Below are 15,575 nucleotides of genomic sequence, written 5' to 3'. Positions count from 1 at the left end.
AGGATAACTTCGATGAGGTGAGTCAAGGACAGCATGGGCAACATGTGGTCTTGCATTACACTGTTTAAAGGTAATGTCGTGGAGACCCCTAGTATGACTGGGCACATCCACAGGCCTCAGCACATCAAAAATGTAATGCCTGCTGTCCAAAAGTTCTAGCTATCCAAACCAGAGTTGATAGTGTTGTGTTTCCAGTAGTATCCCATATCACCACGCCAAATACTTTGCTCGTATGGCAATGATGAATCCAGTCTGGCTCCACTCTTTCTCCTCAAAGCCTCAATGCTTGGAAACATCATGACACTGTATGCAAAACTTGGACTCACCGGAAAAGATGACTTGGTGTCATGTCTATGTTCACTGTTGTTGAGTGGACCACTGTTGGTGCACACCTCTCTCTCTCGCTGCTGATGTGGTGAGAAACCCCAACATTAATTATGGTGCTCCTGATGTCACTGCACTTTGCACTTTCCATGTGGATATCTGCCTTGCTATGTTCAAGCCCATTTCCTACCTCATGGTATGTGACATGGCTGTAAGATATGCATGGTCTACCAAACAGTATGAATGTCCTCTTAGGGATTAAACATGTTGGGTTGTTGAGAACCTATATGGCTTCTAGTATGGCCCTCCTCAACCCTTCAATTCCACATTAATATTATGGTCATAGGATAAAGAGCAATCCAAACAGCAACAGAGCAGAATGACAAACCACAGTCTCACTGTGTATTTCCAACACCACGTACACCTATATCCCTTTCTTCTATACAAAGTATAACATGATCTTGTGGTTTTTGCCTGCAGAATCTTTCCTTACACACAATGTAAAGGGTGTCTGATAAGTCACTCCCTATTTTTAAATTGTTGCAGGTGCTGTATTTTTGAACCAATTTTCTTAGAAGTACTTTTGTTAGAAACAGCACTCCTTGAGATTGTGTTTAGCATCATTTTTTCTTTTGTTTCATTGAATAATGCTGCCTGTGTTGACTGGAAGAATAGGACAGAATAACAGTCCGTTATGAGGTGTGGGGATCTGTGGGATGAGTGGAAAGGTGGTGGAGGACTGAAGAAGGGATCCAAGCAACACTGGGTACAAGAACGGTTAAATATTGCCATTCCAAACTACTAACAACAGAGAATGTCGTCAATGCAAAATGATCAGGAATACCATCAATTTCAGGGACAGCAGAGAATGTGGGCAGAGTTGGTGAAATACTAATGAGGAGCTCTACGAAATAACTGCATTAGCGATGTAATGAAAGTGGTCTTTCGCGTTATGCAGTTGCTGCAATTCTTAACAAAAGATCTCACTTTTATGCTGTTTAACACACATTATGCGCAGCAATCGTTTCCTGATGACTGTGATGTAAGAATGGAGCCTGGAGAAATTTTCTTCGGCTGGAATGATGATTGGCCTGAAATTCTTGAGAACATTCTGTAGACTGATGAGGCAATTTTCCAAATTGGAGGATTTGTAAACAAGCATAACTGCCATTGATGGACAGCCAAAACCCCACATGACTGTGTTGACAAAGCACAGGGGCATGCGAAGATGACGGTATGGTGTCATATCAGGTCATCCGAAGTTGTTGGACCTTTCTTTCAGCGGACCACAATGAATCCGCGATTGGCGCACTAGTAAAGATGAACCAAAAAAATGAAGAAGACTAAATGTGCAAATAGAGGATAGAATGTAAAATTGCCAAAACTAAAAGATGACATACCGAAATGGATTCAAGGATGCCGTCAAAATGGCACGAATTAATACACAAATTATTCAAATAAACACTTGTAAGCTAGTGCTACATCGGAACTTAACAGACTTTAAGGATAGAGTTGGTTGGTGCTATAGTTTTATGAAGCGATCATGGACGTAGCATGTGAACCAAAACCAAAATATCTCGGAAAATGCCCCAGGAGTATGAAGAGAAAATATTATCTTTCCATTACTTTATTACTCAATATCGAAAGAAAACCAGCATGGAACTAAGCCAAATAGTGAATATGAAAGGAATTATTCTGACATTTGATGTGCTGAGTAACAGAATTGTTGCCATGAAATGTGCTAAAACTGTAATTATAAAAATAAGTGGACATGAAAAAATGCACTACACTGTCGTCCTTCACTCAATGGTTGTTTCCAAGTGCAAAACAATGACAAAACCTTCTGAAATATTGCCAGGGGGTAGCGTTCATGTACGAAACAAGGATTGTATCAACAAGGCTGGTATGAAATTACATATTAACAGAGCTTTCTTGAAGAAAAGTTTCTACTTGTGCTAGCTCAGTCTAGGAGGCATTTGAAAAATTCTGTGAAAGAGAAATTGAGACACGGAAATAAAGAGCTTGCTGTTATCCTGGGAGAGCTTACTTCACAACTGAAACAAATGAAACAAGAATGGAACAAATGTACGATGGATGAAACCAAACATGAAACACGTATGATGGATGTAACCAAACACGAAACACTTCACAACTGAAACAAACGAAACAAGAATGGATGTATGATGGATGTAACCAAACATGAATTCATGTCAAAGGGAACTTTAAAACAAGGTACAATCAAAGAAGTATGTCACTGGACAGAACAGCCATGGTCTACAGTGAAGGAAGACATTATTGGTAAATCTTTCAAGTAGTGTGGCATAAGTAATGCTCTCAATGACAGTGATGACCATCTTATATACGAAGAGGACAACAATGACGACAAAGAAGAGGAGGAGGAGGAGGTAGCTCAGATGACTATTTTCAGGAATTGGTTTTATAAACTAAGGACTTTTATTTTGGCCTGGATTTGCAACCTATTAACAAAAAAGACAAACAAAAAATTGCTTGGAAATTAAGGTGCGTCCTATAACCCGTAAAATATGACAATGGAAAAAATCCTGAATTTCTTTGAGCAAAAATTCTGTATCACCGCAAGAAGAAAAGTACGGTACAGCCTTTCTGCCATTCTTCCATAATGTGATATATAGAACTGGTCAACAGGAAAGGGAAGGGTAAACTGGCTGGGCTAATAGCAGGAAATGTAAGGGGGGAGGCACTGCCATGAGTGGTAATATACCAGTTGTCATAGGTGTTGGAGCAACACCTTTTTTAGGATAGGTAGGACAGAATGAAGTCAAGTTCTGAGAGAAGTAAAGATTGAAACAAACCTTCAGCTTGAGAGAGAAATCAAGCAGCATAATCCTGGCACATTGGAATAGCGAACACAAATGTTGGTTAAAAATTTACAGCAATCAGCAGAAATTTTATTTCCACCTGATTTTATCTCGGTAAATGTGAAATGCCAACTATCTTTAGTGCATCAAAATATTCGAGGGCTTAGAAGTATAATTAATGAACTACTTATGTGCACTGATGAATTAGAGTCATCGAACCCAGTTGATATAATCTGCCTCTCTGAACATCATGTTACCACTGGTATTGGCATTACAGAATTTAAGTTAGCCTCTTACTTCTATAGACAAAATATGGAGAAAGGAGGAGTTGCCACATATGTTAAAAACAGTTTTAAATTTAAGAATATTGACATTAATAAATTTCGCTTAGAGCAGCGCTTAGAAGCATGTGCAACAGAGAGAGAATTTCGTAATAGGTCCTTTATAATAGTAACCATATACAGAGCACCTCCAGGAAATTTCAACCTGTTTATAAATGGTCTTGAAGATTTATCATCTCATCTAAAAAAAAAAAAAAAAAAAAAAAAAAAAAAAAAAAAAAAAAAAAAATCACAAAGAACTAGTGGTTGCTGGTGGTTTTAATATAGATGTCCTGAAAAACACTGTCAGTGAACAGATAGAAAAACCCCTCTCTCCTCCCTGATGAAGGAACATTTGTTCCCAAAGCTAGGAACGTAAGTTTTTGGTTCTGTTTTTTGTGTATCTATCGGCTGTACTGAGCTGAGGTAAGTACTGGCCAGCCCCCCTCTCTCTTTGTTAGTATTTGTTTCACATCTTTATATGAGATTTTCCATTAATCATTTAAACCAGTTACATTGTCATTCAGTTTAATTTCTACTGTAAATTTCCCAACTAGGATATACAAATGTTCTAAGGCTGCCATTGATAATATCTTTTTAGACAATTTTAGGCAACTAGGCCACCTTACAAAACCAGTAGTAAATGGGCTACCTGACCATGACATGCAACACCTGACATTAAATTTTGAAAATTTTCAGGGTAAAACATCTATCAGAATTGAGTACAGAAGGCCAATAAAACAGTCCAAAACTGAGAAATTTAGGAGACTGCTCAAAGAAATTAATTGGATGGACATTTACAGCACCCAAGACACAAATGGAAAATTGAAACATTCATTAATAAAGTTAGCACCTTATTTGACAATTTTTTCCCCCTGAAGGTATTTTAAATTAAGCAGAAGTCTAATAAGAAACCATGGATCACATAAGGGATAAAGATATCACGTGAGGCAAAAAGGAAACTATCTGATATGTAGGGACGCCTTTGATACTAGCATTATAGCTCATTACAAAAATTACTGCAAAATATTGAAGAAGGTTATCCAGAAATCTGAACACCTGCCTTATGAGAAGAAGATAAATAATACATCCAGCAATAAAATAAAAACAATATGGGATATAGATAAGTCAGAGACAGGTAGGGCCAGATATGAGAAGGAACAAATAGCTCTGAACATAAATGAAACCCTGGTAACAAACGCATGTTGTATTGCAAACCATTTAAACAAGTATTTTGTCTCTGTTACTGATAGCATGGTGTTGTCAGGTTCAGTAAATAATGCAATGGAATATCTGAGACCAGTGCACACAAGCAATCTCAGTGAAATGGAATTGACACTTACTTCACTCAAAGAAATAGTATCCATCATAAAGTCCTTGAAATCAAAGCATCATAGTGGTTATGATAACATATCAACAAAGTTAATAAAAGAGTGTTCATGTGAGCTTAGTCATATCTTAAGTTATTTGTGTAATCAAACACTTATCACAGGAACATTCCCAGACTGGCTTAAATATGATTAAGTTAACTTCTCCACAAGAAAGGGGACAAAGAAATGCCGTAAAATTACCGACCGATCTCACCTTTGCCAGCTTTTTCAAAAATCTTTGAAAAGGTTATGTTCACGCGTCTACTTGAGCACCTTAGTGAAAATAACTTTCTGTCAAAGTCATAGTTTGGTTTTCTTAAGGGTTCTGATATTGAGAAGGCTATTTACACTAACAGTGAAAATGTCCTTAATTTATTAGACAACAAATTAGAGGCAACTGGCATATTCTGTGACCTGTCAAAGGCTTTTGACTGTGTGAATCACAGCATTCTTTAAAGAAAATTAAAATATTATGGCATCATTGGTAGTGCTGCAAAGTGGTTTCAGTCATACCTTACTAATAGAAAACAAAGGGTGTCATTACGTAACACTTCAGCAGTAGGCAATCAGACATCATCTGACTGGGAAGAAATTACATGTTGTGTTCCCCAAGGTTCCATACTAGGTCCACTACCTTTTCTTGTGTATGTTAATGACCTGTCATCTGTTACATTACCAGATGCCAAGTTTGTCTTATTTGCAGATGATACAAACATTGCAATAAATAGTAAATCAAATATAAATTTAGAAAGGGCAGCTAATCAAATTTTTACTGACATTAGTAAGTCGTTCATTGCCAGTTCACTGTCATTAAACTTTGAAAAGACCCACTATATGCAGTTCAGAGCTTCCAAGAGATTTCCTTCTAGTGTGTGTATAAAATATGACAACATGGAAATAGGAGAAGTTGAGAGTGTAAAATTCTTGGGATTACAACTTGATAATAAATTCAGTTGGGAGCGACATACTAATGAACTGCTAAAGTGCCTAAACAAGTCTGTGTTTGCAATGCGAATGATGTCAGGCATAGGAGGTATAAATATTAAAAAAACTAGCATATTTTGCTTATTTTAACTCCATTAAGTCATATGGTATCATATTTTGGAGTAACTCCACAAACCGAGAAAAAATTTTTAGAGTACAGGAGCATACAATAAGAGAAATGTGTAGTGTAAAAGAACATTATGTCGAAACCTATTCAAAGAATTGGGCATACTAACCACAGCTTCTCAGTATATTTATTCCTTAATGAAGTTTGTTGTAAATAATGCATCTCTTTTTCCAACTAACTGCTTAGGACACAGTATCAATACTAGGAATAAGAACAACATACATGTTGTTGTTGTTGTGGTCGTCAGTCCAGAGACTGGTTTGATGCAGCTCTCCATGCTACTCTATCCTGTGCAAGCTTTTTCATCTCCCAATACCTACTGCAACCTACATCCTTCTGAATCTGCTTAGTGTATTCATCTCTTGGTCTCCCCCTACGATTTTTACCCTCCACGCTGCCCTCCAATACTAAATTGGTGATCCCTTGATGCCTCAGAACATGTCCTACCAACCGATCCCTTCTTCTGGTCAAGTTGTGCCACAAACTTCTCTTCTCCCCAATCCTATTCAATACTTCCTCATTAGTTATGTGATCTACCCATCTAATCTTCAGCATTCTTCTGTAGCACCACATTTCGAAAGCTTCTATTCTCTTCTTGTCCAAACTATTTATCGTCCATGTTTCACTTCCATACATGGCTACACTCCATACGAATACTTTCAGAAATGACTTCCTGACACTTAAATCAATACTGGATGTTAACAAATTTCTCTTCTTCAGAAACGCTTTCCTTGCCATTGCCAGCCTACATTTTATATCCTCTCTACTTCGACCATCATCAGTTATTTTGCTCCCCAAATAGCAAAACTCCTTTACTACTTTAAGTGCCTCATTTCCTAATCTAATTCCCTCAGCATCACCCGACTTAATTCGACTACATTCCATTATCCTTGTTTTGCTTTTGTTGATGTTCATCTTATATCCTCCTTTCAAGACACTGTCCATTCCATTCAACTGCTCTTCCAAGTCCTTTGCTGTCTCTGACAGAATTACAATGTCATCGGCGAACCTCAAAGTTTTTATTTCTTCTCCATGAATTTTAATACCTACTCCGAATTTTTCTTTTGTTTCCTTTACTGCTTGCTCAATATACAGATTGAACAACATCGGGGACAGGCTACAACCCTGTCTTACTCCCTTCCCAACCACTGCTTCCCTTTCATGTCCCTCGACTCTTATAACTGCCATCTGGTTTCTGTACAAATTGTAAATAGCCTTTCGCTCCCTGTATTTTACCCCTGCCACCTTTAGAATTTGAAAGAGAGTATTCCAGTCAACATTGTCAAAAGCTTTCTCTAAGTCTACAAATGCTAGAAACGTAGGTTTGCCTTTCCTTAATCTTTCTTCTAAGATAAGTCGTAAGGTCAGTATTGCCTCACGTGTTCCAGTGTTTCTACGGAATCCAAACTGATCTTCCCCGAGGTTGGCTTCTACTAGTTTTTCCATTCGTCTGTAAAGAATTCGTGTTAGTATTTTGCAGCTGTGACTTATTAAGCTGATAGTTCGGTAATTTTCACATCTGTCAACACCTGCTTTCTTTGGGATTGGAATTATTATATTCTTCTTGAAGTCTGAGGGTATTTCGCCTGTTTCATACATCTTGCTCACCAGATGGTAGAGTTTTGTCAGGACTGGCTCTCCCACGGCCGTCAGTAGTTCCAATGGAATATTGTCTACTCCGGAGGCCTTGTTTCGACTCAGGTCTTTCAGTGCTCTGTCAAACTCTTCACGCAGTATCGTATCTCCCATTTCATCTTCATCTACATCCTTTTCCATTTCCATAATATTGTCCTCAAGTACATCGCCCTTGTATAGACCCTCTATATACTCCTTCCACCTTTCTGCTTTCCCTTCTTTGCTTAGAACTGGGTTTCCATCTGAACTCTTGATATTCATACAAGTCGTTCTCTTATCTCCAAAGATCTCTTTAATTTTCCTGTAGGCGGTATCTATCTTACCCCTAGTGAGATAGGCCTCTACATCCTTACATTTGTCCTCTAGCCATTCCTGCTTAGCCATTTTGCACTTCCTGTCGATCTCATTTTTGAGACGTTTGTATTCCTTTTTGCCTGTTTCACTTACTGCATTTTTATATTTTCTCCTTTCATCAATTAAATTCAATATTTCTTCTGTTACCCAAGGATTTCTACTAGCCCTCGTCTTTATACCTACTTGATCCTCTGCTGCCTTCACTACTTCATCCCTCAAAACTACCCATTCTTCTTCTACTGTATTTATTTCCCCCGTTCCTGTCAATTGCTCCCTTATGCTCTCCCTGAATCTCTGTACAACCTCTGGTTCTTTTAGTTTATCCAGGTCCCATCTCCTTAAATTCCCACCTTTTTGCAGTTTCTTCAGTTTTAATCTACAGGTCATAACCAATAGATTGTGGTCAGAGTCCATATCTGCCCCTGGAAATGTCTTACAATTTAAAACCTGGTTCCTAAATCTCTGTCTTACCATTATATAATCTATCTGATACCTTTTAGTATCTCCAGGGTTCTTCCATGTATACAACCTTCTTTCATGATTCTTAAACCAAGTGTTAGTTATGATTATGTTGTGCTCTGTGCAAAATTCTACCAGGCGGCTTCCTCTTTCATTTCTGTCCCCCAATCCATATTCACCTACTATGTTTCCTTCTCTCCCTTTTCCTACACTCGAATTCCAGTCACCCATGACTATTAAATTTTCGTCTCCCTTCACAATCTGAATAATTTCTTTTATTTCATCATACATAAAGATTTAAAATCACTTACTCTTGCCCAGAAAGGAGTCCAGTATTCAGCAACGCATATTTTCAATAAGTTACCAGCAACCATTAAGAGTTTAGTTTCAGACAAGGCACAATTGAAACATAATTTTAAAGAATTTTTGGTGGCCAACTCCTATTCCATACATGAATTTCTCAACAAGTGCAGTAGACTATTTTAATGAAAATTTATTATCCTTTAATTTTTGACAATACTTGGTTGTAACAGCTGAGTAACTACCTACTATGTGAATGATGGATGTATGGAAAGCAGATTTAAGTCTTAAGTCTGTAAATAGTGGAAGTTTAATTTTAAATCTTGTACATAATCTGACCGTTCTTAACTGAGGATCATTGAAATGAATAATTTACTTTAATTTTTGACAATACGTGGTTGTAATAGCCAAGTAACTAGCTACTGTGTGAATGACGGATTTAATGAAAGCAGACGTAAGTATTAAACCTGTAAATATTAGAAGCTTAATTTTAATTCATGTACATAATTTTACTGTTTATTGACTGAGGATCATTAAAATTAATGAAACTCAAGTTTTTCTAATTACATGTCTGTAATGTGTTATCTGACATGTTCCACACCCAGGCGGATCCCCTCTTTTGTGGGCCTATGGAATGAATAGTTACTCTAAATCTAAATATAATACATTGCACAAACACAGCATAAAGACTGTATACAAACTGACCAAGATCAAACTCTCAGATGTGCACGGGACAAAAGGGACTCATTTGCAATGTTCAGAGTATGCTGCATAGTGTGAACAAGTGGCTCAGTCTACTTTGGAGTGATCAAATAAACCATCAGGACCAGGAGTATTGATCAAAAACTGTTCTGCAGATTCGGACAGGTGGAGGAAACTGTTGTGGCGGGAAATATACCATTTGAGATGACTAAGCAACAAAATTCGCCATCAAACAAGTTCTGGCTGTAGAGAAGAGCTACCATACCAGTTTGTTCAGGGAAGCCACTGAAATTCATAAAAATGAAAGAAATGAGAAAGCTTCAATGGATCATGGATTCACAAGTTGCAGTGAACAACTGTTTCAATAAATGATGGCGGAGCTATAGACAACAACCCCTGCGGACATTTAGTGTGGAGAGTACATATAACCTCTGGCAATGAGCTAGTCTCCAGTCTGCCCCTAACAATGCAAGGCAAACCTTCGAGAATACCACTCCTAGTGCTTCCAGATGTTGGACAGGCATCAACAATTTCACCGTGTGATCCTTACAAGTAACTATATATACTTTGTCAAAATAATTTTTACTTACGCACATAATTGTATTTATATTCTTTATATATAATGCAAGAATATAAATATGTATATACCTGGAAATACATTTTTAAACTAATACAGCAATCACGATTTCTCCATAAAGTAATGTCCGCTGGGTTTGATCATTAGTTGGCCACAGAAACTTTTTCCATTATTTATTACTTCTTTTGGCCAACGTCCTTGCCACAGTGGTAACACTGGTTTCCGTCAGATCACCAAAGTTAAGCGCTGTCAGGCTTGGCTAGCACTTGGATGGGTGACCATCCGGTCTGCCGACCACTGTTGGCAAGCGGACCGCACTCAGCCCCTGTGAGGCCCATTGAGGAGCTACTTGATTGAGAACTAATGGCTCTCGTCGTGAAAACTGACAACGGCCAGGAGATCTGTATGGTGATCACATGTCTCTCCAGATCCACATCCAGAGATGCCCGAGGATGACACGGCGGTTGGTCAGTACTGTTAGGGACTTCTCAGAACTGTTTGGATGGAGACTGCACTAGGTTACATTACTTATTTATTCCTAGTTTCTGCTACCAGTCACTTTCCAACGTGTTCTGTTCATCTTCAGGCGTTTATACGTACATACATACACACAGAAAACTGTTACTTAAAAATAAACAGTCTTAAACTAAATTAATCTAGAACTCTTTTTCCATTGTTTTTTACTGTAGCTGCTGGTGTGGCATTTGGGGGGAAGGAGGGGGTCAGTGTATGGCTAGAAATAGAAATCAGCGATGTCTTCTGTTGGTTTTCTTCCTTGTGGTTGACTATGTATATCACAGCAATTTCATCGTCTTGCTGCTTCACTTGAATCACTGGTGTAATGGCGAAGCTGTTGATTGACATTACACTATTGCACATTATATTTTGTCACTGATGTGCAATAGTGTAATGCCAATCAACAGCTCCGCCATTACACCAGTGATGCAAGTGAAGCAGCAAGATGATACAATTGCTGTGATATACATAGTTAACCACAAGGAAGAAAACCAGAAGACATCATCACTGATTTCGATTTCTAGCCATACACTGCCCCCCCCTCCTTCCCCCCAAATGCCACACCAGCAGCTACAGTAAAAAACAATGGGCAAGGAGTTCTAGATTAATCTAGTTTAAGACTGTTTATTTTTTAGTAACATTTCTCTGTATGTATGTATATATGTATGTATGTATGTATGTATAAACGCCTGAAGATGAACAGAACATGTTCGAAACGTGTTGTGTTATGTTAGTTTAAGCATAAAATAAGAAGTGACTGGTAGCAGAAACTTGAAATAAATAATTATCCTACACAGTCACAGTGCACAAACTTAGCCATTATGGCTGAAAATAATTAAGATTACATTACTTCTTTCACCACTGATGTTGTTCGAATATGTGAAAAACACCAAGTCACACTGCATTTTGGGGCCTATGTTAAATTGTAGATCTGCTTATAATTGGCTGAGTAAGTCAGATCAAACATGAGAGGAAGGAGAAGGGCATACAATGTACAATCAGATGATTTTAAGCAAGTACTGATTTGCTGAAACTGACATTTGTGTTGAAGAATAACTTTATTTATAAATACACACTGATATGTTCAGCTCTTTCAACTTGCATCTTTCCCCTCCCAGAGCGGTATGAAACAGCTCAAATTCTCCTCAGTCCCAGCACCCTTAAAGCAAAGTGGTATGTAGGTGATATTCTAGGCCATGTTTTGTTGCCCTCCATGACAGGACATCCTAGGCTTACATTTCAGCAAGAGAATGTCCACCTACACGTGGTGAGAGTTTCTACTGCTTGTCTTCATGCTTGGATGTTTGGAGCATTATGAGCACGGTCCTCCAACCAGCTCCGTATTTTGACAATCTAAGGCACCAATTGGACAGAAGTTGGTGCAATATCTCTCAAGGAGAACATCAGACAACTCTATCAATCAGTGGCAAGCCAAGTAACTGCTTGCTTAAGAACCAGAGGTGGACCAGCACCATACTGCTTGCCCAATTTAAGAGGCTTTCTCTCTTTAATAAATCATCCAATTTTTCTGAAATTATAATCATTTGTTTGTCTGTAGATTTACAGCAAATCTACCAATTTCTATACCAATTTGGTAACTCCTTCATGGTGCACTCCCCACCCCACCCCTATCCCTTTTTTTAGTGTATTCTGGGAGCATAATATTCAAATGTATTTGATTAATACAATTTCATCCACAATGGGAAGGATTAAATCATGTATTTTAAATTAATACTTTTCTTGACCATCTCAACTGCATATTTATTTTTATGAAGACTTGTTTTGATCAATACTCGATTATCTTCAGATCCACGTAGATCTATGCAGCCCGTCATATCTACACAAGAAACACACATTATTAAGCCACAGATGAAATTCTCCAACTATGCTGCACTCTTATATCTAAAATACAGTATTTTCAGTTACAACTGTAATTTCATTTAATAACACTTAGGATTTTTTTTTAGACTATAGCTTGACATATCTAGTTGAACAACAGCAATATGCCTTGCTATATAGCAAGCACAGGAATGATTATAACTGTACTTTCAGTACAACAAAGAGTGAGAGAGTAAAGATCAGTAAAATGTTGTCCTCCATGCCATGCACATAATGTGATTTGGCTGCAAAGAGGGACACTTTGTTTAATTCAGGCCCAAATTATAAAACTGATAGCTCTCAGCACAAAGAAGGGTCTTTTCGATCACAGTGGATGTATCAAGTAAACTGCTTACCTTAAAACCATCTGATTTACTTCTGCAGAGAAAAATTTGCACTTTCCATCAGCAGTGAGGGCAGCAATCTTCAGATCTCCTATAAGTTCCTTCATGTCTTCAGATAAGTTCTCTGGTAATTTTTCTTCAGTCTTTTCTTTTTGCTCCTCCTTGTCCTTATCTATAATGTCTGTCTCGGCACAAGCAAGGTCTGCTTCGACATCCTGACTGGCATCTGAATCACTTGACATTACAGATGCTGAAGCAGACCTGGATACTGAGCTAGCACTGTCTTTACTTACTTCATCGTCACCGCGTGCCGCACTTACAACTGACTCTATTACGTCAGTTATTGTGTTGGACTGCACCTTAGGAGCTGGCAATACACTGGGCTTCTTTGGTTCCACAGCCAGCTGTTTAGAGTCGACAATGACATTTCTTGATTCAGCTTTCTTTATCTCTGGAACTGTGGGTTTGGGTTCTGTTTCAGGTTCTGGAACTGAAAATTCAGCTTTGTTTCAATTTCAAATTGAAACCCTGGATGTTAAATTTTGAGGTTATAATTTACAAAAGTTGCTTCAAAGCTACAATACTAACTAGTAATGATGGAAAATAATATTCCATGATAAAAACTCTTATTGCAAGACCACAGTAAAAATAAGATTACACGTTATGTTTAGGTTTATGGAAAAGTTATCCAAACATAAAATGACTTCATACCTGGAGGAACTGTAGGCTCCAGATACTCTCTCTTTTCTTTTAATAATTCTTTCACTGTTGGTGACTTCCTCTTTATTAAATCAATAGCTCGTTTTCTTTTCTTTTTCAAAATATCTCTATCATGTGATGCATATTTTTGTTTCTTCAGTAAATCAGATTTTCCAACCATTAATTTTGGTTTCTGCAACAGGGTAAATTCTTAATGCAATGTAGTTCAGGACTGCAAACACGTAGCAGTAATTTAAATCATTAAAGGAATAATAAGTTACATAACATGACAGTAGCACGCATAGATATTATAAGCCTTTAAATTAATGTAACAGAACCTTGCACACCTGTTTTCTTCCTACTACAAGTTGTCTGTGCCATATACACTTGTTTAAATATTTTGAATGATAGAAATGTGAAGTTCTATGTGTGTAATGTAAAAGTCACATAAGAATGACATGGACTCTGATAACACAATTAAGAATTAATGCATATTGTTTAGTACATATCCAGCTCAGAAAAACTGATTTCAAAAGCTTACAACATACCAGTGATAAAATTATAAAACAATCAGTTTTATTATGGGCCCTTTCCACAATATGAATGAATGACTGAAATGATAAAGCTAAGAACAACTGTACAAATCCGTATTGTGGGTACAAAAAACATGTAAAACATGTAGAAATGACAGACAACAGAAGGAATTTGAAGCAGAAAATCAAAATATGTAACTTCACTACAGCATTTTTTAAGTGTTCCATTATCATTTACCAACAGCCACTGACTGTGAAACACAAACTATGCACTACAAAGAGAAGAAATAGCAACTGAAGAATTTGATACAGACCATACATACTTTCTTGCAAATGTGCTTTTTGTTACACAGATACAAGCAGTTGTGGAGAAGATCATGCAAACTTTGACTCATAAATAAAGATGTATGAAGTAACACATTTGACATGAAAAGGAATGTCTACTTACCAGCTTCAAAAAACAAAAGGGACATTCTGTTTAGTACTGATGGATACTAATATCACACAACTAGGGTCAGAGATAAGTACGTTCTTTGTTACAGGAAGTGTGAGGTATAAAAGAGGAAGGAGTGACCGATAAATGTGCTAGAAGAGAGGAAAAGTAACAAGAAATGTTTGGAGTAAGCAGGGTACAAAGCACAGGAAAGGATGCTAGTAACAGAGCACTGTACTCCAAATGAACAACCACCAACACCAGTGACATTCGATATCCCATGGCTGAACATTTTATGGAACATAACACTAGGGACCTGGGTACTCATTACACCACTGAAGTTACTTGAATATTGTCATCTGATGCAAGGTTTGAAGAATCTTGAGTGTGGGAGTGGCTCTGTCAACACCTAATTAATTTACAATGTATATCTTGCCTGAACTTATGCTAAATCTACCAGAAGTCTTATACTTTAATTTTAGATGCTGATCCACTGTTATTTCTCACTCTTCACCAGCACTTTTTCTCTCTACTGAATCAGAATACAGTGTGGCATTTCATTTTCTATGGTGTCTGTGCAACTTTCTTCTTTCAGTGTTTGCCTTTCCATGACAAGGAACTATTATAAACTTACAAACAATTATTACCCAGTGGGAGAGAAATGAAATGGCAGTCCTAAAAGAAATTAAACAGAAGACAATCCAAAGATCAGAGGAACAACTGACAGGTTAACTTCCTCCGATACCCTGGGACAATGCGACCCAGTTATCTCTTGGTAGTGATTCAACTGTAATTACCTTCCTCCGATACCCTGGGACAATGCGACCCAGTTATCTCTTGGTAGTGATTCAACTGTAATTTTCACATTTTTCAGTTGGCTCTGAACCACTTTTTCCTCCTCCTCCTCCTCCTCCCTTTTTTTACAGCTGATGAATGTGTTAAAGTTTTATAAGGTCTCAAATTCCACAAAGCTTACTACAATTTTACACATTATGCAGTTTACAACAGTGGTAATCTGAGAGTTAGCTTTAATTTGTGATACAAGGATAGCCACAAACTACAATTTCATTTATTCACATATCAGAAACAGTAACTACACTAACAGAATGAAATTTCACTCTGCACAGAGAGTGGCAGATAAAAACTGTGTGCTGGGCCGAGACTTGAACTCTGCACCTTTGCC

The 15,575-nt window shown here is 37.6% G+C and overlaps 1 protein-coding gene across 2 annotated transcripts in view; it reads right to left on the bottom strand.

Moving 5' to 3' along the window:
• LOC124804750 (ubinuclein-1) overlaps positions 1-15,575 on the bottom strand; it is a 353,676-nt gene that overhangs the window by 155,340 nt on the left and 182,761 nt on the right. For both annotated transcript variants that reach the window (XM_047265054.1, XM_047265055.1), the window contains 2 exons: positions 13,439-13,619; positions 12,740-13,217 (listed from right to left, as the gene is read on the bottom strand). In XM_047265054.1, the coding sequence (XP_047121010.1) occupies positions 12,740-13,217; positions 13,439-13,619 (659 nt within the window). The remainder of the gene's footprint in view (positions 1-12,739; positions 13,218-13,438; positions 13,620-15,575) is intronic.

This window comes from Schistocerca piceifrons, chromosome 7 (genome assembly GCF_021461385.2).
Source record: "Schistocerca piceifrons isolate TAMUIC-IGC-003096 chromosome 7, iqSchPice1.1, whole genome shotgun sequence".
Lineage (NCBI taxonomy): Eukaryota > Metazoa > Arthropoda > Insecta > Orthoptera > Acrididae > Schistocerca > Schistocerca piceifrons.
The sequence above is the reverse complement of the archived record's forward strand: the minus strand, read 5'-3'. Positions and strand labels throughout refer to the sequence as shown.